The sequence below is a fragment of the Vanacampus margaritifer genome, chromosome 8 (genome assembly GCF_051991255.1).
Source record: "Vanacampus margaritifer isolate UIUO_Vmar chromosome 8, RoL_Vmar_1.0, whole genome shotgun sequence".
In the NCBI taxonomy this organism is placed as follows: Eukaryota; Metazoa; Chordata; class Actinopteri; order Syngnathiformes; family Syngnathidae; genus Vanacampus; species Vanacampus margaritifer.
Window position 1 is genome coordinate 9603635 of NC_135439.1, and position 25570 is coordinate 9629204.

General features: G+C 40.3%; 1 protein-coding gene across 1 annotated transcript; it reads left to right on the plus strand.

Moving 5' to 3' along the window:
* The first annotated feature begins 211 nt into the window (after nucleotides 1-211).
* grm2b (glutamate receptor, metabotropic 2b) lies at nucleotides 212-24911 on the plus strand. Its single transcript, XM_077574157.1, has 6 exons — nucleotides 212-651; nucleotides 4815-5428; nucleotides 17624-18461; nucleotides 19354-20417; nucleotides 22326-22518; nucleotides 23860-24911. Exons 2-6 carry the CDS (start codon nucleotides 4919-4921, stop codon nucleotides 23931-23933), a joined length of 2679 nt encoding a protein of 892 aa, XP_077430283.1. The 5' UTR covers nucleotides 212-651; nucleotides 4815-4918; the 3' UTR covers nucleotides 23934-24911.
* The last annotated feature ends 659 nt before the right edge of the window (nucleotides 24912-25570 follow it).

Below are 25570 nucleotides of genomic sequence, written 5' to 3' on the forward strand. Positions count from 1 at the left end.
GGAACTCAGAGTGGATAAAAAAAAAAAAAGCATATTTGTGTTTATTCTTCTTCTTCTTCTTATTATTATTAACATTATTATTATTATTATTATGTTTTTTTGTGTGTGATTGCTCCTGCTCGTCTGTAGTGTTGTTCAAAACCGAGCTTCTCCCAGCCTGTGTGTAGTTGGGCTTTTGTTTGAAAGCGGCTGACAGTCGGGAGCGCGCAGCGTGGTCGCGTTCGCGCTCAGTAGAGCAGCATAGGTGCGTCCGTGTCGCACCTCCGCCACCAGCCGAAGATTCTTTTTGTTTTCAACTTCCTTCTCATCGCTTCCCGACGAGAAAACTATTGAAGTTGTTAAAAAAAAAAAAAAACTCCACTTTATTCACAAGTCGAGTTTTGGTTATTCTCTGTAGCGCCCAGTGGCCAGTCTTTTTGCGCGAGGCTGGACGTGGCTGCAGGTCCAGTGGTCCGACGGCTGGCAAGTTGGAGAGCACGAAGGAGTTTTGCCAGTGTGTGCAAACACTTCAGAACCAAGGACAGATCCAAGCAGGAGGCTGGCAAATACGTTCCAAAGAGGACAACATCTGCACGCTGCTGGTGGTCATATGAAGCGGCTCGCGGTGCGTTCGCGGTCGCCAAGGAAAGCTGCACGCCAATAACGTTTTAGGTAAGAAACTGCTTTTCCCCCCCTCTTTAATACATATCTCCTGAATGAGACATACATTGTATTCTAACCTGTATACAATTAGATTAACACTTTTAGGTAATATAACCAAAACCATTCAGCAAAGTTACAAAGTGCTAGTAAAAACCATAATCCACGTCTGAATGTGACGTTTTACACTTACAATGTTTTCTAAGAAACATGTAAACACAACATTCAATTCCCAGGGTACTTCATTAGGTACACTTGGCTGCATACTTGCATGATTTAAAAAAAAATCTGGTATTACAAAAATAATAATAATGCAAAATTTTGATACATATATAGAGTGTTTGTCTTTTACAGTGGTGTAAAATGAAAAAAATATATTAAAAAAATAAATAGCCTTTGCATTAAGATCTGACTGTGCACATGTACCTAATCTATTGGCCATCGGATGTGAGATCTTGACAGAGATTGATGGCAAGCGGCTTGGAGCTGTCACTGTCACTTTCTGCCATGCTTTTCCACACGCAACGTGCTTGTTAGTGAAAATCAACAAACAAGTTGCATGGCACACTACACTTTTGGGCACTGAAATACCAAACCGATTAGAAGCTGTAAAGTGAATCTGGAGGCACATGAGATGAGGATGAAGGGAGTTACAAGTAGGTTTTCCTTATTAACTGAGAGCAGATCGCTAATTTTATAGACAATCTCCCTTGCTTTATTTTACATGGCCATTTGTCTTTGCCAATTAAAGACATTTGGCTGATGCTGTGCTACAACACTCAATCTCAGTAATAAATGATAATCTTGTCAGTGTTTTTTTTTTTTGTTTTTTTTTACGACATCTCACCGCTCTTGCTATTATTAGTGTTTTAAATTAAATGCCAATCCTTGTACATGGGAGGATTCCACCAAAGTGTGCGCACGTTTAGTATCAGATAAATCAAATGTAATGGATACATGGTTTGAGTGATTTTACTGAAATGATACTAAACATTCACATCACATCCAAAAACAGCCAATTAAATCTCATTCACACCCACCGGCTACAATAACGGCTACATTTAAAAGAAATATCGTTTTTAATTGTCACTGTTTTGAGAGGTGTTAATTTCTAAATACTTTATTGTTTATTATGATTGTGAAGGACTCTTAAAAAATGTGAATTAATGAATCTGTTCGCTAGATGACAATGAATTGCAATTAATTATTAATTTTAATTAAGAAATTAATTATGTACACTAGATTCCAGTGTACATTTTGTCTTAAAGTCAACTGCTTATTGGTCGTTTGGTTAACGTAATAATTGCAGTAACTGTAGTGAAGTTAAACATACAAAGTATCCTTTAAAAAAAAAATCGGGACAATAATGTGTTATATGTGACCTCACTGGTCTAAACATGACATTCTCATTAATATTACATTTTTGGAATATGAATTATGAAGCAAAATGCAGACGTTTTTATCCACCTCAGGGGGCGGCCATTTTGCCACCTACTTTCGACTGAAGATGACATCACAGTTGCTCAGGTCTCAGTTAACAACCAATCAGAGCTCACGTGTTTTCTGAAGCTGAGCTCTGATTGGTTGTTAATTGAGACCTGAGCAACTGTGATGTCATTTTCACAACAAGTAGGCAAATGGCAAAAACTGGATTTTGCTGTTTTAACGCCACTAACGCAATATTAACCAGAATACCTTTTGTAGACCAGTGGGGCTGCATAGAACATATTATTATTATTATTATTATTATTATTTGAAGGTGGACCAAAATTTTCTTCAGAAAAAATGTCAACACCAGTGGGACCTTATATGGATTTAACGACTCAAAATTGTCCACAGGTGAGAAAGCAAAGTGTGAACGGATGCTTGAGCTCACCTGTGACCCTAATGAGGACGAGCGCTATAGAAAATGGATGGATGGATGCATCACGAATGTTGGACTCCAAGCAAATGTGGTTCTTGTTACGTTTGGCTCCCACTTAACATCTTCACACACACTTACACGTCGTCGTCCAATCACGGCATCGCTGAGAGGGAGTCTGCACTGACTCACACTGGCTAAATTTGGACGAGACAATGAAGAATGCAGTTCTCAAGGCATCTTTTATGCTAATGGCGACCGGACAAGTCCTTTCTGACCGCCTCCTACTTTGGGAGCACGGACGCACTCCGCCGCTGCGTCTGCAACGCCGTCCTTTTAATGACCTGATTGAAGGCTGATGGGATCATTTGAAGGCTGATCGAGCCCCGGTTGTCTTTCAAATGAGGAAATGCGTTTTTTTGATGGCGAGCGTTTCATGTCTTCTATGGCGTCTGACTGCATTTGCACTTCTTAGGCTTCGGCGAGACCTCCGACCTCCATTTGGCCTAGTTCACAAAGGCTCGCCTAATTGGCTGTTCCTTATGGCGCCATTAATTCACACGGCGACCTTGCCTTCGCAACCAGAAAGCTGCCATCTGCTCCAACGCAGAAATGCAATTAGCTTCTTTTTTTTTTTTAATGTCGGCCTTTGACCTTGACTCTGTTAGGTCAAATGTAACGCCGGCTTGGTGATCTTCTTGTCGCACCCTCAGACGCAACGCCGTCACACTCTCGGCGAACCTCCTCGCTGGATACAAAGCAGTGCATTCATCAATGCGTCGCTCGAGCTGCCACCCACAACCTGATGTAATATTTATCCCGAGCGGGGGAATGCAGCAATCATTAGACTCGTACCTTCCTGTTGTCTTCCTGTTGTTCTTGGAGAACATTTCAGCGCGTAGCTCCCTACAAGATTGTTAACAGTATTTTGGGTCAACACCTGTTTAGGAAATATTACCTAGCGTGTGCAAAAGGTGTGTACACCCTAAAAAGTTTAAAAACAACAATGGAATGTGAATAAATAAGCATGTTTGCCATCACTAAAATAATGAGCATTCTTATTAGAAATCACAACAAATCAAAAACCAGTACGCTCGCCTCTGTCGAGATCCATATTAGCATACGCTGCCCACTTCCCTGCAGTCCAACCCTCACTTATTATTTTATTTAACCAAGCAAGTTACCATGGCAACCCCCCCCCCTTCATTGAGGAGCACCACCATCTATGTGTCATCTCATCGTAAGCTGGGAAAATCCTCCTCCCTCGGGAAGTGTCTGGAATATCTACAGATATGTCACATCTCAGGAGAAAAAGTCAACATTTTCACGTTTGCCTTAATTAACGTAAAATCCCGTCAGCAACATTTAATACAAAAAAAAAAAAATCACCATTCAAAAGCATTTTTTTCTCTGTATTTATGGCCCCTAATTTGCTGGTATTATTCATTATCAGATTTAAAGGGGTAGTCAAACATTTCTTGACTATAATATGTTATATGTGACCTCGCTAGTCTAAACATGACATTCTGATTAATATTACATTTGTGGAATATGAGTTATGAAACAAAATCAGGCCGTTTTTGTCCCATCTCAGGGGGCGGCCATTTTGCCACTTGCTGTCGACAGGGCTCAGGCAACAACCAATCATAGCTCACCTGTTTTCTGAAGCTGAGCTGTGATAGGTTGTTACCTGACACCTGAGCAACTGTGATGTCATATTCAGTCGACAGCAAGTGACAAAATGGCCGCCTTATTTATAGGTAAAAGAGGCAAGATTTTTGCTGCTTAAGTCATTCACTCCCAGCCATTTTCACTGAAGCAACCCCCTTTGCTCCCATCTGTTTTACAGGATTTTGACTGATTTTGCAAGACCCACAGAATATTGTGTTCTATTGCTATAAAAACATGCAACCTACCAAAAGAACAATTAGAGTCCCTTCTTTCATCAGGAAAAATACTTTTCCATATGTTTCCGTTTTGCAGCAATTAGCATTTGAATATAGCTAAGTTTCATCATTATTCACAAATTTGTTTATAACTGGGGGTAAATTAGCTTTTTACAACGTGGCCCTGGTTGATCTCTTATACTCTGCTGCCACCTGCCGGCCGTTTTTGTAATTAATACCATTGCTTCACACGTTCTCTGCAGTTCATTGATTGCTTCAAAGCCTTCTGTATGCTCTAGCATTAAAAAAAACATATAAATATGTCTTTGGGACAATTCAAACATTTAAAATAAAGCAAAGGGTTGACTTCCCCTTTTCTTTTATATTTTCAACTTGTTGACTGTATTGATTCTTCATTTCACTTCCAGGAAGTATCCATCATGCTGTGTCCAGTGTCAGGAGACACAAACTCTCTGTAAACAACCACCTCCCCTCCTCTTTAATACACCGATCCCAACTTCCTGCCCCCGCCATGTTGACCACCGCGCTGCTCCGGTCGTCGGCCGTTCCGGTGCCTTCCTACTGGCCCCTTCACCTCCTCCTGCTAGAGCTGCTGGTCCCCGGGAGCCTGCCCAGCATGTCCAGACTCGCCCCGGCGGCCAAGCGTGAGATCCTCATGGACGGCGACTTGGTGATCGGCGGCCTCTTCCCGGTGCACCACAAAGGCGAAGGGACGGAGGATTGCGGTAAAATCAACGCGGAGCGCGGGATCCAGAGGCTGGAGGCGATGCTGCTGGCGCTGGACGAGATTAATTCCAGCGATCGCATCCTTCCTGGACTCCAGCTGGGGGCGCACATCCTTGACAGCTGCTCGAAGGACACCTACGCTTTGGAGCAGTCGCTCGATTTTGTCAGGGCGTCCCTCACCAAGGTGCACGACCCGGGTTTCATCTGCCCGGACGGGTCGCGACCCATCCAGAATGAGGTCCCGTTGGCCATTTCGGGGGTCATCGGTGGATCCTACAGTGATGTTTCCATCCAGGTAAATGCAAATTCATGCAGCAGTCCAGTATATTTGCAAGTTTATAGTACACACTTAAAGCAGAGTTTCGCACCGTGTGCACCCACTTTCATCCATTCATCTATTATTCTTTTCATTGATCCATTCATCTGTCTATCCATCCATTCATCATCCATCCATCTGTCCATCATCCATCTATTCTCCATCCGTTTGTCCGCCCTTCCATTCATTTAACTATCTGTCATCCAACCATGCATCCATGTATTTGTCCGTCCATTCATCTGACCGACCATCCATCCATCTATCCATCCATCCATTCATCTCTCTATCCATTCGTCTATCATCCATTCGTCCATCCGTCCATAAAGCTTTCCATCTGTCCATCCATCCATTCACAGTATCTGTAATCATCTATCATCCATCCATCCATAAATCTTTCCATGCAAGCCGTCCGTCTGTCCATCCATCCACCCATCTATTCACATCCATTCACATTGTCTGTCCGTCTGTCTATCCAATCATCTGTCTATCAATCCATCCATCTGTCCATCCATCCATCCATCCATTCACATCTATCTATCCATCCATCCAATCACAGTATCTGTCCGTCTGTCTATCCATTCATCTGACTATCAATCCATCTATCATCCATTCGTCCATCCGTCCATAAAGCTTTCCATCTGTCCATCCATCATCCATTCACAGTATCTGTAATCATCTATCATCCATCCATCCATAAATTTTTCCATGCAAGCCGTCCGTCTGTCCATCCATCCACTCATCTATTCACATCCATCCATCCATTCACATTATCTGTCCGTCTGTCTATCCAATCATCTGTCCATCTGTCCATCCGTCTGTCCATCCATCCATTCACATCTATCTATCCAATCACAGTATCTGTCCGTCTGTCTATCCATTCATCTGACTATCAATCCATCTATCATCCATTCGTCCATCCGTCCATAAAGCTTTCCATCCATCCATCCATTCACAGTATCTGTAATCATCTATCATCCATCCATCCATAAATCTTTCCATGCGAGCCGTCCGTCTGTCCATCCATCCACCCATCTATTCACATCCATCCATCCATTCACATTATCTGTCCGTCTGTCTATCCAATCATCTGTCTATCAATCCATCCATCTGTCCAACCATCTGTCCATCCGTCTGTCCATCCACCCATCCATCCATTCACATCTATCTATCCATCCATCCATTCACAGTATCTGTCCATCTGTCTATCCATTCATCTGACTATCAATCCATCTATCATCCATCTATCCATCCATCCATCAATAAATCTTTCCATCCACCCATCCATCTATCCATTTACATCCATCCGTCCATCTGCCCTTCCATCCACCCATCCATCTATCCATCCATTCACATCCATCCATGTATCCATTCACAGTATTTGTCCATCTGTCTATACATTCATCTGTCTATCCATCCATCTATCATCCATCCATCAATAAATCTATCCATCCATTCACATCCATGCATCCATTCACAGCATCTGTCTGTCATATTTCAAATCCAGAACCTCAAAACTGTGAGGCAGATATGCTAGCCACTAGCGCTACGACTGTATAAATATTTATTTATTTTTCATTCAAGCATAATTCTTGCATTCCAATTGCCCTCACGTACTACTATTAACAATTACATAATGTCTACCAGACAATGATACATTACATTTAGAGTGATGTTAGTGCCTAATCTGATCATTTATCCCCCCCCGAACAAAACACATATTTGTTACAAATAGAATTGTGAAAAAGCATGCTGTGATGTGAGGTACAATAATGTATGTACACAGTCTTTTATTCTCCTGTTTTATTTGTAGTAAAAATCGAAATAATGTTCTAATGCAAAAAGAGTTCAAGCCTCAAATCGGTTGAAAAAAGTTCCACATTCTTCATTTCGAGACAGGCAACATGTTCTTGTGTGTTGTAGTAAACACACCGTGCGCGGCATAGCATTAATAATTGACATAACACCTGAAGTGTTGGTGACTAAGAGAGCTCATGAATATGCAGATGTGTTTACGCATGTTAATCAGCGTCTTTGCCGCTGTGTATGTACAGTATGTGGATTTGTGTGCCTCGTTGACATGAATCAACTTGCGACAATTCGATTATGCGTATGCGGTATTCTCGATTCATATAAGCCGCTACAATATTGTTGAAATGTCGTTGCACATGTGCGCTAACACGCCTAGCGCTCATCTATTATTGACGCAGTTCATTTACTTTCATCGTGCTCTTTGAACTACGCTGAAAGTTTCTGTTGTGAAACGTATATGTACTAGTTTTCTTCCTCAAGTGAAGTTACTAAAAAAAAAAAAGGTTTTTTTTCGATTGACAGCTAAGAAGAAAAAATGACAAGTCACAATTGCATTTTTCTTGTTTATATTAGAAAGCCTTAAGAGCAAAATGTAAAGAGGATGGATTTGCGGAGTTGGGTGAGTTTTGGCATGATCAGGATGATGCCATTAAGATGGCAAGATTATTACAATTTTATATTTCTATATGACACACATGAATTATATATTGTAGCAGTCGAACCTTGATTATTACAAATAATTTTTTTTTTTAATGCATTATACATTTTACAGTTTATCACTTTATGGCTGCTTTTGACATCTGGCTTTGTGTATAAGCTTGTATTTAAGCTCTGCTGAGTCTCTGCTTGCTTTGTAGTGCTTTGCATTAGAGAAAAAGTGTGTTGGATGGCATCTCATAACCAAATCTATTTGTAGTTCCTTTGCCTCTCCCTGTGGGAGTATAAAAACATATTTTTTTGCACTGTAATTGCCAGCACCTCCACACAGAAAGTAACATATGAGAGGAGGAAGCGATGATGATTTGACGCCGCTGCGTGATTTCACACGTTCAGTTCTGGGCACGAGTCCAGTAGGTTTTGATTCTGAATGACGAGCGTATTCATGAGTGTGTCTCCTGAAGTCCATTTGAACAACGGGGCGTCCTCGCTGAAAGCCACAGGCACAATAGCGACCTCCTTTCCTTGTTGTGATGCCGACGCCTCTGTCAAAAGAACGGCGTGTTTGCGCCACTTGCCTGTCAACGTGTTCGAGACCACCCAGGCACAAAAATGAAACTTATTCCGCGCTCAACTGTCTGTTTTGATAGCAACTGTGGAGAAAAGAGGAGCCGGGAGCTTATACGCTGCTCACAAAAAAATCTGAGAGTGAACATTCGGGTTGAATCTTTTAACTGTTCGATGTTTCGGTGCTTTTTGCATAATTTGCGGTTCTCTAATAAAGAGCTGAATTCACATTAAAGTTAAAGAATGAAAGAATATTACGATATACTAACAAGCCATTATAGTCTCTTCTTTTTTTCTCTTTCTTTTTTTTCATAAGAGCTCAGTATTGTTCATTCGGTAATTTTTACCTATTTGACATGTCATCATCATTACTCTCTCTCAATTTTCTTTTTTTAATTTATTTTGTACTCATTAGTTCACCTAAAACCTATTAAAAATCCCATACCGTTCACCTAAACCGAATACTTCAGAATCCAGCTAGAGTCGTGAGGTTCTCAGGAGACCCGAGGAAGGATCAAAGGAAAGTGAAATCCAGCACCAACCAGAGTCTTTCACCAACCCCAGAAACATCTAAATTCCAATAAATTAGGGAGACCTCAAGAGACTAAAGGAGAGACTGAGGAAAGGAAGGAAGTTTAGATGAAGCAGATTGAGATCCACAGACATCAGCCTCCACCGATTCAACGACCAGAGGAAGAAGCAGATTGTGTTTGAATTTCGATAGATGCTGGTGTGGTGGACCTGGCATGAATGAAAACCTCCACCAAAGAGGGGAGCCGTCGACCCCCGGTCTCTTCTTCATACCATCGCAATAACGAAAAGACATACTTCTTTAAACCTATTGTGTTAATGCAAAATGGCTGCCGAACCTTGGCATTTTAGATCAGGTCAGATGTGTTTGTTTTCACGAAAAAGACATATTAAAGAGGCAGTGTGTATTATTTAGTGTTGAAATAATAATTCATTCATTTAAAAGAACATTATTAATTCCAAAAACATCCCCAAAAATCTGTTCTATCACATCAACATACATTCCTTTATATAATAGTTAGTCTAGTAATCGCTAATTATATTAGATAGGTTGCACCACGCCTTACAGGTGGCTGCCATGTTTCACCGCCATCTTTATGTTACGGATACTCAAAGGAGAAAACTTCACCTGAATACCGTATCAGGATGCTTGTCTCCCTCTTCTTTGCTCTCGCTAGCTTTTGCTAAATTCTCCTGCTAGCTGCTTTTGTTAGCTGCTCCAGCTAGCTTGTGCTAGCCGGCACCTCTCTTGTTAGCTTCTCCAGTGCGTTCTTGCTCACCTTTCCCGCTCACCGGGCACCTAAGTGCTGCATTCTATTAGTTCACCACTAGATGGCACTAAATATTACACACTGTCTCTTTGAGAAATACGACAAAAATCCTGTTTGTACACAAATGAAATTAGCTTCTTAAGAAATATGTTGCAAATCATAGGACATATAATGGCAAATACATTTTGGCAGTAAAAGTGTGGAAAATAAGATTTGTTTTCATCATACATATATATAAAATATATATACACACAGAGATGTGTATATATATATATATATATATATGTGTACTTCTTTCTAGGGCTGGATATTCAATCCGATATTAATTATGGAACATCAATTCTTCTTAAATATCAAGGACATGATAAAAAAAAAAAAAACTCCACAAACATTAAATTCCAAATTACATTTTGCAGAGGAACTATTTAAATGATTTATTTATTAATGAAAATAGCACGTGTTATAATCACTTAAGTGTTTTGCAAACATTGACATCAGCAAAGATCCGATGAAAATATTTTCATTATCTAATTCAATAATTGTAAATATAAATTGTTTTAAAGTGCAATAGGTCGGGTATTTCAAAAATAAAGAAAATACCTTTAAATTCATGTGAACAGTACATTTCAAGAAAACAATAAGATACCAAAAAAAATGTACCTTTAAAATTGTATTTTCTTAAGAATTTATGGGAAAAACAGTATAAATAATCGATCCATGGTTTTATGAATCGATATCGGACTTGAAAAGGAAAATTGATTCACTATTTATTATTAAAATTATTAAACCCAGCCCTACTTCTTTCCCCAAATTGTGTGTTTAAAGGAGACCTGCCAAGAAGGATCCTCGTAAACTTAGGACAAGCATCTATTCCCGCCATCTGTGAGATTTCTCTTTTGGCGAGCAGCAAAAAAGGGAACTAATGAAAGATGAGCCAATCTCTCATGAGCCCAACAAGGATTCTCTCATAATTAGACACTTTCATCATCTTTTTTTTTTTTTGTCCTCCTTGTCAAGTCTTCGCATAATACAAAAGAAGCAGTTGTGACCATCTGGTGGAGGATTGGAATTAGCCTTGATTTCTGATGTGCATTTACAGCAACTTGTCTTAACGGCCAATTCAGATTCCGTTCCAATATCTCATTTCTACATCAACAGATTGTGTGTTTTGAAATTTGAGCAAAACGTACAGAACAAAAATAGATGGCCACTGCTGTACATTACTTTACAACACGGATGGAATTTCCCATTTCTGAACTTGTTTTTTGCTTCTTTTGCCAAATGCGCAGGTTGGAAATAAGAATGGTGTTGACAAAGTTATTTTCGTTCATACGACGTTCTTGTTAAATCCTTCGGCTTCCGCCATCCTGTCCTCTCACTTGCCACCGAACTGTCGTGTTTGTGCGTGAGCTTCTTAACACGTTACAGTAGCTGTGCTCCCAATTAGCACATCACGACGACACTCCAAAGTGAAGCAAGGCTTGCTGATGTCAAGTTGAAACCGTACACAGTCCGTTTCTCTTCCATCACATTCAAGAATCTGCTGCTGTGTAGAGGCCACCGCAATAACAATACGAACGCTAGTAGTTCAAAGCTTTTTGTGAAGTCGCTTATTAGAGGGGGACATTCATCCTTCTTCGTAGTCGTTAGAGAATTGAGTTTGGCTTATGTGCTGATTGGGCTTTCCCAAAACTAGGACGTGAATCTTGGCTCAATTAGACAGAATGTTATTCCAGCTAGAACTGGAATAAAGCTCACCGTGGAGGGATTACTGTGTTGTTGTCAGGATATTTGATGTAGATCATTTGATTCAGGTGTGTTGGAGGAGGGAAACATGCATGCTGGATAGATTTCCAAGTAAAGGATTGTGGCTCCAGTGGATGATTCCTTTATGTAGGGTATCCTTATATATTATACAAAGCATGAGCACTTTTTCTGGGCCGTTCGGTAAGAGGTTGAGCTGGAGAATGCTGCAGGTCTTCAAGTGTCTGCCTGAATGTCATCCGCTGGAGGTTTACACATGACACGCACCTCTGGGACATGCAGATGGACTTTCCATGTAGAGATGAAAGAAATGAGAGAGTGAAATCATGACGGCGACATGAGTTAGGAAGCAGTCTATACAGTATTCCATATGTCTTAGCTTTATTCCGACACCATACCTGCTAAATTTACTTAACTTTATTTGGATTTGGCACAAAAAAAATATTAACATTTGTGTATAGTATGTATGGAGAGACCAGTGTATGTTGTCACAGGGGTAAGTTGTCACAGGGGTAAGTTGTCACATTGTTATTATCGTCTCCACTACAGTAGAAGGTGCAACACAAAAGTGGACTAATTTTCTTCCCATAGATATATGGTCAGGGGTCATGTCATGGCTGAGAAGTGAACGACACATTCTCAGCTGAGACGAACGCCAGTTAACCATTTTGCACAACCCAAATTAAAATATTTGATCTTTATATATTTTCAAACAAACGTCGTCCATACACAAATTCTAGCAGCAATTCATGCGGACTCATTCGAGGAGAGATTCAAGAATCTTGCCATTGTTCTGTTTTAGCTAACTTTAGCTAACTAGAGCTAGCATTAGCCAACATGATAGTTTAGGGTAACATGTCTCAGTCATTTTGGGGTTAGTTGTCACGTGACATGCAAAAATAATGAGTCAATAAAAAAATGCACCACTGGTTAAAACCCAATTATTTTTTTAGTTTTATGCTAAAAACAATTTGTCACCGTTTCTGGGCTTATTCTGCCAGGCTGAAATTAGACACATTATGCATATTTAGTAGTCTAGCTACCATGTTTCTGGAAGACAGAATTTCATTTTGGTCAATCAATTGCTCATAATAAGAAAGTCCTGAATCACACAGTGACGTCACAGTCTGAGCATTGCCAGCATAACTGATAATCTAATTAGCTCATCATACTCATGGATGTAGAAATGTAATCCTCCATAACGCATCTTTTAGCGCGCTCACTGAGGCGGACGTTATGGCGCGGAGCAGGCGGACCAATCTTTCGGGGATGAAAGCACTGAACTGTAACGAGCGTCTAATTGGCATCATTCCGGTTATGGTGTCAAAATGAACGTGTGACTTTAAATAGGAATCTTGGCCGGTGTCGCACCCCGCCACTTGGCTGCCCACCTAATGTCGTCTTCGTACCTGCCTGCCCGTGCTGTTGGCTAAGGATGAAAAAGATTGTACATACAAATGCAACATCAATGTAAAGGCACCAGTGGGCGATTTGATGTAAGTCCACAGCGCACACGGAAGAAGCACTAGCGGGTGTGTGGCGTGCCTGTCTGCATCCATCACATTGGCTCACTTCATACCCTCAAGAGCTGCTAGGGCGCCGCCTGTGCCGTCTCTTGTCTTTGGGCTGTTGCAGCATAAGGAGGTCGAATGCGTGGGTACGTGCCGATTACGTTTTTATTTTCTCACTGACTTGCGTACGTACTTGACCTCCTTACCCGACCCAACTCTTACTGCCTTCCTACTCTAACTGCATGTTTACCTTAAGAGCGCTTTACAAGCCCTAGTTAGGAACTTCCTAACCAACCAATTGACTGATCTACCTACCCTACTTCTCTATCCATCTACCACTAACTACCGGTGCAGTTTTACATTAACTCATTCACTGCCATTGACGTCAAAAATTCATTTGAACTATTTCTATTTAACGTTTTTCCCACTTTTGTTAACAAAAGTATGAAAACCTAGATTAGTTTTTTATTGTACATTCATAACAGATATAAAATTTGCAATTAATTGTGAGTTAACTATTGAAGTCATGCAATTAATTACAATTAAAAACATTTAATCACTTGACACGATTAAAAAAAAAAACTGTATAAAAAATTAGGGGCGTCAGGCGATTACATTTTATTATTGTAATTAATTGCATGACTTCACTAGTTAAGTCACGATTAATCACACATTTTATATCTGTTCTAAATGTACAATAAAAAAATTCTAGGTTTTCATGCTCTCGTTAACAAAAGTGGAAAAAAAATGTTAAACTAATAGAAATAGCTCAAATGAATTTTGACGTCTATAGTCGTCAATGGCAGTGAATGAGTTAAAGGGAAAGTCCACCTTAAAAAATTCTCGGCAATAATATGTTATATGTGACCTCACTAGTCTAAACATGACATTCTGATTAATATTACATTCGTGGAATATGAGTTATTCGACATAATCCAGCCATTTTTTATCCATCTCAGGAGGCGGCCATTTTGCTACTTGCTGTCGACTGAACATGACATCACAGTTGCGCACGGCTCATGTAACGACCAATCACAGCTCACCTGTTTTCTGAAACTGAGCTGTGATTGGTTGTTACCTGAGACCTGAGCAACTGTGATGTCATTTTCACTCGACAGCAAGTGGCAAAATGGCCGCCTTCTGATATTGATCAAAACTGCTGAATTTTGCTGCTTAACTCCTATTCCGGAATACCCTATTTAGACTAGTGGGGCTGCGTAGAATATATTATTGTCAATGATTTTAAACAATTAAAAAATAGTAATAATAATAAAAATACCTCTCTTAAAGTGACAATCACAACTGATGATTGTAAAGTCAGAATTGGCCGGCGAGTGTATGTACAACAATGAACAGGCTATAACAGCACTCCAGGATTAATGGTTTTGTTTCCTTTTAAGGACAGGAATGAATTATATTATAAAAACACTTTCATCATGCTTAATTTTAACAGGGGGAATTTTCAATATTGCACCCATGAGGACATCCTTGTTTGGGAAACCTCCAAGCTCACAGTACAGTAATAAGCTTGTGTGTGTTCAATAATCACCAGGGTGTCTCGTGAGGATCCAGAGAAAAATGCTTCTTTCTTATCTTTTTTCTTTTTTTTCTTTTTTCTTTTTTTTACACCAGTTCTCTGCTTGGTTTGTTTCTGTGCTTTGTCACCACAATGATTTATTCAGCACCACACAGATACCATGTCAAGTAAATAATATGTCTTGAAGGACCAATTCTACTACGTCTACTACTAATATATAAAGATAGATCAAACAAGAGCCTAGATAAATTAAAACACAAATACATATATTCATCTGAAAGGAGTTTGATGAATATGTATTAAGTGCAAATAAAGTTGTTGTTTTTTTTTTTTATTTGTTTTGCTCTGAGCAGCCAATCGGAGGATGAAAAAATGCTCGCTGGGGCAAATTTAAAATCTGTTCCAAATGATTGACATGGTGGCACATGTGAGTCTGAAATATAATTGGGCAAAAAAATTCCAACACATACTGGAAGCAGTGCAGCAAAGCAAAATGCTACGGATTGGCAAGGAGATTATTGGCAATAAATTCGGACGATTACACGGAACAAATATTAGAAATTGTCAATTTTAGTCAGTGCTTGTATTGGTGCTTTTATCGGCTCTGACCCAAACCACTGAGCAATAAGCCATTAATTCAATCTTTAAGGCTAACTTGTGTTTTGTAACAGCAAATTTCTCCACTTTGTTTTCCTTAGTCTGTGGGCCAAATTTGAAGATTTAGAACAATGTGATGGGCCGACAGATAGTAGATTGCGGTCACAGCAGAGAAGCTTAAGAGCAACAAAACAGCCTGATAAAAAAAATCCTCCTCCGCGGCTATTTCAGGTTTTGGCATTTAGCTACGAGTTATACGACTCGAGCTGCTAGTGATGCGGACCCTGACTGAGTAAACATTTGGATACTGACAAACACTCCACTGCATCATTCAGATGAAGCGTTACACTGCAAGTCAATGAAAGGACCCACTTCACTCACATGGAAGGATGGAAGTAAAGAAGTGATGTGTTCAAATAGAAGTCACTTTATTTCACCAAATCATTTCGTTTATGATCGTTTTTTGACCTGTCATCTCATCCCGCAATTGCCCGGGACAACGAGATTTCCAAGCATCTCATAAAAACTGATTGATAAAGTTTTCTTCGCTTGAAAACACATGAAAATGTTTTCTCTAACTGTCTCATGCAAATGACTAGCTAAGACTAGACTAACTTCCATAAGGACCATCAAGAAATATTTTAAGGACTGACGAAATATTTTTTTTCTCAAATTTGTACTTTTTAGTGGATAATGAACTTAACCCTGGAGAACCCACGGGGTCAAATTTGGCCCCTATAAATTCTGCTACTCAAATAACAAAGACCTTCTTTTTTTTTTGTTTACAAATTTAACTTCAAAAGTCCAGAGTGCCACTTCTGACCCCTGCGTGGGGCCATCTAGTGGATTAATATTGCACTTACATGAGCCAGAGTGGTGGTGACAAGATGGCTGGCAACATGCTGTTTTGTTGAGCTGGAAATTAATCCAAACAAAACCATCTTCTCAGCAAACCATCAGATGGTAAAATTGTGTTTTTTTTTGTTAATCTATTTCATATCATGTTGCAGAATGCCTAGAAATATGTTTTATATTTTTTTTTTTGATAAATTAGCAACTCTGAGCTAGTTCAAAAAACAAGGGTTAAAATTGAAAAAACATATATTTTGGTGTTCAGTGAACTTATAGCAGTCATTTAATGTATAATTCATAATTTTCCAAAGAAGAAAAGGGTTCTTGGGTTCTCCAGGGTTAAGCAATCAACATTTTTATATTATTTATATTCAATATACGGATGTGGAGCGTCTCATGACCCCCAAAATAACTGGATACCCCTTGTAAGTTGTAACAGGCCAGCATTCAAGTTGCTGTGTGTGTTTTCAATATTCATGTGCGCCTGTTTGCTGAGTTTTTTTTTTTTCCAAATCCATATTGTGCTCCTTTCATGTTATCCTAAAATAACGTTCCTTTTCTTCATGTGGGAGGTTAGAGTGTGTCAGAATTGTGTTTATAATGTAATTAATTTGAATTCTTTGATGGTTTTGGGATGCAAATAATTGATTTTTCCTATTACCAGTGAAGGTATCACTAAATTACGTTTTTCTGATGCGGGTTTTGAATGCAACGCAAGCGGGGTTTGGGCAGTGGAGAAAAGACAGTGCCCGTGTTTTTGGACTTTGTGGAATAAAGTTAAATGTTCAAAAGACATCACGGTTGTCACAGAGCTGCAACATTTATCCTTTGTTTTTGAATCTTACAACTTTGTTATTCTCTCACTTGATATTTGAAGAGGCTGTTATCTGTCAAAACAAAAAAAAAAGAACTCCCCACTGTGTAGTGCTGGCGTGCACGCAGATCGACGCTATCGAGTTCCTTGCAAGGAGCCTCTTGCTTGAAATTAATGTGAAAGCGGAAACCGAAAACAGTTACCGGAGGGGCCAAAATCCAAATTAACAAATGCTAATGTTTCTTTTTTGCACAAATAAGCCCCAAGTGGACAATTCCAAAGTAAATGTCCCCAAGTGGACAATTCCCACAAGTGCTAACGATAAATGTTTAATACACGAGAGAGAAGCCACAGATGGGCTATAAAAAAATTCTAGTAAAAACTATATTGGGTAAAAGTTTTTATTGTTTCTGAAATAGCTACATCACATCATATGATTACAATACAGCCGATTTTGTCAAATAGTGGCAGTTTCCTAGCAGTAAACTGTCTTTTTTTTTTTTTTTTTCATTCGGTAATTTTACCGATTTGACATGTCATCATCATTGCTCTCTTTATGTTTTTAATTTTTTATTTATTTATTTATTTTTTTACGTGCATGTGAGTGTGTGTGTATTCATTAGTTCACCTAAAACCTATTAAAAAATCCCATACCATTCACCTAAACCGAACACTTCCAGCCAGAGTCGTGAGGCCGTCAGGAGACCAGAGGAAGGACCAAAGAAAGGAAAAAAGCAGTAAACTTTCTTTTGTTTCTCTATGAAGGTGGCCAACCTCCTGCGACTCTTCCAGATCCCTCAGATCAGCTACGCCTCCACCAGCGCCAAGCTAAGCGATAAATCCCGCTATGACTACTTTGCCCGCACCGTACCCGCAGACTTCTACCAGGCCAAAGCCATGGCGGAGATTCTGCGTTATTTCAACTGGACGTACGTGTCTACCGTAGCCTCGGAGGGCGACTACGGCGAGACGGGCATCGACGCCTTCCAGCAAGAGGCCCGCTCTCACCAAATCTGCATCGCCACCTCGGCCAAGGTGAGCCGCTCCATGAACCGCCAGGGGTTCGAGAACGTGATCCGCTCCCTGCAGCAGAAGTCCAACGCCAAGGTGGTCATCATGTTCACCCGCAGCGAGGACGCCAGGGAGCTGCTGGTGGCGGCCGCCCGCATGAAAGTCGCCTTCATCTGGGTGGCGAGTGACGGCTGGGGGGCGCAGGAGAGCGTGGTGAGGGGCAGCGAGACGGCGGCGGACGGCGCTTTCACCATCGAGCTGGCCTCCTACCCCATCCGAGAGTTTGAAGACTACTTCACTAAACTCAACCCGTACACCAACACCAGGAACCCGTGGTTCAAAGAGTTCTGGGAGCACCGCTTCGGCTGCAGTCTTCAGGAGCACGGGTGCAGCGAGCGCAGTCTCAGGGACGGCACTTTTGAGCAGGAGTCCAAGATCATGTTTGTGGTCAACGCGGTTTACGCCATGGCCTACGCGCTCCACAACATGAGGCAAGCCGTGTGCTCTAACACGTCCAAGGTCTGTGAAGCGATGAAACCCGGCAATGGCAAACGGTTCTACAAGGAGTTCATCCTGAAGACCAAGTTTGAAGGTGAGCAAAGGAATTTCATAGCAAATATTTTTAGATTTTTAAGAGGAGGCTCAAGACACCTTTTTAGTTTGGCATTTAAATGATCTAAAATAAATATTTTTTTATTTTTTTCCTGGAGAGCTCAGTTCATTCGGTAATTTTACCGATTTGACATGTCACCATCGTTGCTCTCTTTTTTTTATTTATACATTTTTATTTTGTATGTGGGTGTGTACGTGCGTGTGAGTGTGTATGCATTAGTTCATCTAAAACCTATTAAAAAATCCCACACCGTTCACCTAAACCGAACACTTCAGAATCCATGCCAGAGTTGTGAGGCCGTCAGGAGACCCGAGGAAGGATCAAACAAAAGAAAGGAAAGTGAAATCCAGCACCGACCAGACACCACCCACCACCCTTTTATTTCTTTTCTTAAAGGGATACTTGACTCATTGAGCCATTTTCAGCAGTTAAAAAGTTAATATTTTGTCTATAATTAATTTGATAACTCCATTATTTTTCATGTACAATTAATACATTTTAAAAAAAAACAATTTGCCACTTGCTGTCGACTGAAGATGACATCACCGTCATTCAAAGGAATATTTCATCCCATGTAGCCCAGTTTGGTTATGTGTCATGGGAGCATACGCGGAAAAAAGATGCATGGAATCAGACCTCTGAAACCCGAATCCAGTTTTGATCATATCACAAATATCACATATGTCTGCCAACGTGACCGCATCTTAAGCGTCCGGAAGCAAATAAATAGAGGTGAGTCGTGACATTTTTGCAAAAAACACACACGGCGTGTAGATCAAAACTAAAGCTTAGAGGTTGAAAAGAGATGAGATTTTTTTTTCAAGAAAATTGTGGTTCCAAAACCGCTAATTCTTCTTTGGGTTCCTCCCAGCTCCGTTTCGACCCGCGGACACGGAGAACATGGTCCGCTTCGACTCGGTCGGCGACAGCATCAGCCGCTACAACATCTTCCACTACCACAAAGAAGACGGGAAATTCGTCTACCAGAAGGTGGGCTACTGGGACCAGAACCTGACCCTGAACACCACCCTGGTAAGCTGGCGCGGCTCGTCGCCGCCCACCTCCCAGTGCAGCGACCCCTGCAAGAAGAACGAGGTGAAGAGCATGCAGCCCGGGGACGTGTGCTGCTGGATCTGCATCCCCTGCCAACCCTACCAGTACCTGCAGGATGAGTTCACGTGCGCCGACTGCGGATTTGGCCAGTGGCCCCTGGACAACCTGACGGGCTGCTACGACCTCCCCGAAGAGTACATCCGCTGGGAGGACGCGTGGGCCGTCGGGCCCGTCACCATCTCCTGCTTGGGAATAATGTGCACCCTGTCGGTGGTGGGTCTGTTCTTCAAGCACAACGAGACGCCGGTGGTGAAGGCGAGCGGGCGCGAGCTCTCCTACATCCTCCTGCTGGGGGTCCTCATGTGCTACAGCATGACCTTCATCTACATCGCCAAGCCTTCCACCGCCGTTTGCACGCTGCGCCGACTGGGCCTGGGCACGTCCTTCGCCGTGTGCTACTCGGCCCTCCTCACCAAGACCAACCGCATCGCTCGCATCTTCAGCGGCGTGAAGGACGGCGCCCAGCGGCCGCGCTTCATCAGCCCGGCCTCCCAGGTGGCCATATGCGGGGCCCTTATCTCCTGCCAGCTGCTGGTGGCCGTCATCTGGCTGCTGGTGGAGGTGCCCGGCGTGAGGAAGGAGGTCAGCCCGGAGCGGAGGGACGTGGTCACCCTCAAGTGCAACAGCAGGGACTCTAGCATGCTCATGTCGCTCACGTACAACTGCGTCCTCATCGTCCTCTGCACCGTCTACGCCTTCAAGACGAGGAAGTGCCCGGAAAACTTCAACGAGGCCAAGTTCATCGGTTTTACCATGTACACCACCTGCATCATCTGGCTGGCCTTCCAGCCCATCTTCTACGTCACAGCCAGTGACTACAGGGTAACTATTGCTCCGTCAGAATGCTATATGTCGGTGCCATTTGCGTCCTTAGGATTTAAAATGTAGAAATGAATGATACCTTTTTTTATGAAGCAAAGTTGAACTGACTGCCTATTTAACAAATATAATTCCAAACATTAATTTGAACACTGGAAAAATTGGCATTTGTTGCCTGTCACTGCTTCGTAAAATTAGACTTCAAATCTAATTGTTTACATCCTTTACAAATATTATATTTTTATTTTTTTTATTAATTTTGTTACTTCACTATTATTATTTATTGTTTTAAATGGTTTACATTTTTAGAGAGAGAGAGAGAGAGTGAGAGAGAGACACGCTTGCTCACTCACACAAAAATTCTCTCACACTAGGCACACATACGCAAAAAAAATCTCACTCACTCACTCACCCTGCCCCTGATGCTAGCTAGCTCTTTATCAGGTAAACAAGCACCATGGGTACTATCTAGGGAGCCTGAAAGTATAAACCCTGCCACAATTTGGCTTTAGCACCTGATGCTAGCTAGCTCCCTATCAGGTAAACGAGCACCATGAGAGCTAGCTAGGAAGCTAGCTAGCGAGTTAGCACTTGAAAGTAAAAACCCTGCCACTTTTTGGCTTTAGCACCTGATGCTAGCTACCTCGCTAGCTAGCTCCCTAGCAGCAAGCCAAACTATGGCAGGGTTTTTACTTTCTGGACCTGGATTTGCCACCTCTGTTTACAAGACATTTATTTTCACTTTACAGAGATTTTAATGAACAAAAAAAGAGACTATATATAAAACAAGTGAAGTAAAAATAACTTAGCAGCATTTTCAAGCCAAAGTTAAACGTGTGAGGCTCCTCCTGCGTTTGTTTTGGCTTTTGTGGGGGGTCTATATCGACTTCATGCTGTGCATCTGCAAATAGCAGTTCTTGGACTGCGGGGCTATCCGGTGGCGTGGGAAGAGATGGTGCTCAGGCACATGACCCCAACAGTCAGCTCATATTAGAGGCTGAAACATGACTAACATGCCCCTGACTGTCCATTACAGCGACATATGATTAGCATTCTTGCCCGTGTTTGCCTTCACATACAGTATGTGCATTGTGCACATACCATACATTCAGGCTTTTAAAAAAATGGACACGTAAGGACAAAATGTACTGACTGGACTGCTAAAACATTGTGATGTGGCTGCAATTACAACCTCGCCGTGTTTCTCTGGACTAAAGTGGTGCGGTACATTTCTTGAGTGTGGTCTTAATTTACAGAGCATTGCCAAATGAAGTGCCCTTGAGCAAGGTGTTGAACTCCTTCCACCTCTCAAATGGCTCAGGGGTGGGCATTGTGATTCAGCCGCCGTACTCTGCTTGACATCTCAGTGTACAATGAATTTGCCCTACGGGGAAAAACAGAGAACTCTATTTATTCATTTATAGTGATTATAATTGTTATTGTTATTGTGCCCCTTGAAAGGCCCTATATTATATATATATATTATTTTTTTAAAATATATATTTATATATATATATTTTTTTTTTTAAATATATATTTATATATATTTTTTTTATTTATTTATATATATATATTTTTTTATATATGTTTATATATATATATATATATATATATATATATATATATATATATATATATATATATATATATATATATATATATATGTATGTATTTATTATTTATTTATTTATTACTTTTTTTCTTTTGAAGGAAACACACTAAATATCTTTGAAGATTTGCAACTAGTGAAGCTTGCATTTAATTGGTGATCTAATTAGCCGTTGCACAAATGAATTCCTGGTTGTGATGATGGGGGATGGTAGGAACAAGGATGGTGCATTCATGTGATTTCTTAGGAGAAGGAAATGCAACATGTTCATTCACCCTCTGCCTTTCCATGTGCCCTGGCAGGTCCAAACTACCACCATGTGCATCTCTGTCAGTCTGAGCGGCTCGGTGGTCCTGGGCTGCATGTTCGCTCCCAAGGTCCACATCATCCTTTTCCAGCCGCAGAAGAACGTAGCGTCGCTGCGGGTCACGGCCAACCGCTTCAGTGCCACCGTGTCGGCCTCCGCGTCCGCTCCCAGTTCCAGTTACTCCAAAGGTGCGCACAAAATATTTTAAATGGAACTCATTAGATCGCGCTATTGTCTATAGCAGTGGTTCTCAAAGTTTTTTTTTTTACGCAAAGTACCACCTTGAAAAATACTTGGCTCTCTAAATACCAATACAATGGCCAACATTAAAATACAGTTGTGTACTAAGACGTAAGTAAGAAGTATTCACATGTGACCCAAACATTCCTGGATATACTCTAAAACTTTAATAAAAGTTAACTAAATACTCTTACATCTACTGTAATACTCCCCAAAATAAACCTAACACTTTTAAACTACCTTACCTAAATACTTTTACAGTTACTAAATATGTCCTGAAAGTTACCAAAGTACTCTTAAAAATGTACGAAAGAATCCCTAAAAGTTCTCTAAATACTTTTAGATCTACAAAATACCCCCTAAAAGTTACAGTACATCAATACTCAAATCTATTAAATACTAGTTTTAATTACACTGGAAAAACTCCCTAAAAATGACCTCAATACTATTACATTTATTAAATACCTTAATAGACTACTCTTAAATTTATGAAATACTCACAAGTTACCTAAATACTCCTGAAATCTACAAAATACTCCCTAAATTTTAAATAACCACTTTTAATAAAAACCTATTAAATGCCCACAAGTTAGCTAAAAAAAAATTTTTTAAATACTGTACTTCCCAAAAGTGGCTCTTAAAAATGTATAATAGTTGTTTTTTTTAATTCATTCTACTGAAATACTCCCTGAACATTACCCAAATACTCTTAAATTTATGAAATACTTGCCTAAATACTGTACCTAAATACGCTTGAAATCGACCAAATATTCTCTTTAAGTTACCTAAATTATTTTAAATGTATGAAATGCCACCTAAAACTTAAATTCTCTTAAATATACAAAATGCTCTCTATAAATTACCTGAATAATCTTGAATCTCTTAAATACTCCCTAAAAGTTACCTAAATACTCTTAACATGTACTTATCACTTCCTAAAAGTTAACCTGGATAGTATTGGATATTTACAAAATACTCCCTAAAAGTTCCATACTCTTAAAATCTATCCAATACTCCCTAAAGGTTACCTATAAATACTATTGAATTTACAAAATACTCCCTAAAAGTTACATGAAATTCCTGAACTACTTCCTAATTTATAGATTTAATTTTGTGATTTCTTCGCATACCACTAGAGGGAGCCACCAGTGGTACTTCTACCACTTTGATAATCACGTCTTACAATTGGCCAGTTTACTTTCATTTCGTTCAACAGTCCTAAAATGGTAGTTAGTTGCCGTGTTCCAAACATTGCATGAAATGACATCTTTGGAACCTTTGTCCTCTAGGCTCCGCCTCCAACTACGTGCCAGCGGTGTGTAACGGTCGCGAGGTGGTGGACTCGACGACGTCCTCTTTGTGAAAGCATCCCATCATCGGTCCGAAGTGAGGCCGGGCCGAGGGACAATATGCGGGCTGAACCGACGCTGGCTTGTGAGGCCTCGTTTGTATAGATTTCATATACTGTGACTTATTTGGTTTACACTTAGATGTGGACAATGTGCTTTTTTTTGTGAGAATTTAGTAGGAAATCATACAAAACGTTAGGCACTATGTGGCCGGAATGATCTGTTTCAGAGTCAAACTGTCATTATTGTGAAACTTTGATTAACTGTACAGGCAGTGTTGTAACGTTCTCAACCATCGTAGTGTAAAAAGATATTTATCATTGAAATATTTATTTGCTCATTTCAATTCAAAATTAAATGTTATTATTTTTAATCAAATTTGCCATTATTAACCAAACTTTAGAAATAGACCACACTAAAGGAAAATATTGACATTTTTCTACCTATGAGAATGAATGCATTTGGGGGGGGTTAAAAATCCTACTAAATTCTGGCAACAGGTGGCTTGTGACGCCTTGCACCGTGCCTTGTCCTAACTCGTCATGTTGTGTGCAGCAATAGTGAAATAGAGCTGTTCTTATCTTATTGTCCTTCCAGTGCTGTGAATATATCCAATGTTTGAAGACTACAGTCCGTCTGTAAAGATGTGACAAACCTTACTGAGCGTAATATGTCAAATTAGGCAACTACTGATGTATGAATGTGCCGATGTAGACATTCTAGAACGTGTGCGTGCGTGTAACTAATGTAAATAAAACTTTTGTTTTTGTAATATCAGAATAGAGTTGCATTTTAACATTTTCAAAAACAATGAATGGGGTAGATGCCACGGACTTCCGGGTTTCACACAACAGCGTCGTTTCCACACGCCCACACGTCGCAAACAGCAACCGGAAACGGCGCTGAACCTGGGAAGTCCCGCCTCCTCCATGGCATATACCCCATTAAGAGCCAATGGGAAGTGTAATTAAAAACTTGACACGATCCTGAAAGTATGAAGACTAATTGTGTTTTTTTACGTGTCAACATGTGCAAATGTACTCATACAGGCCCAAGACCAGTTCATGTAAACCTGATACGCATCCAAATTCCTAACACTGACGTGTTGTTGAAGTTATTTTGTGAATGTATTGGAAGACTTTCAGCACTTTTACGTATACTGTGATTTGCATCCATCGTTTTTTCCAGGGAGGGCTACATTTCAGCGCCATTTCAGTTTAATGGCATCACAAAGCCCTGTGCGGAAATTTGTCTACAGAAAGACAAGTGCGAAATGAATCCGGTTTAGCATCCGTTTCAAGTTTTTAAAGTTTAGTTTCAATTTAAGCGACTTCCTGCTTGACAAGCAGTGACAACCTTGATTTGTCCTCTTCTGTACTTTCATTATTCATCTCTTATTTAACACTAAGGCTTTTTTTTTTTTTTACTTAATTAAAATCAAGACTTTTATAGTGAAACTGTAAATAATTTACAAACAGTGGTATTTGCAAAGCAATATATGAACAGGATGACTTCAGACGAAAATTCATGCTTCTACCTATTTTAACTACCCATATGAATTAACAATGGACTTTATCAAGAATAACGGATTTTTAATTTGAAGCCACCCATTAACCATACAAGCAATATTATTAGAAAATGGGTCTGATCA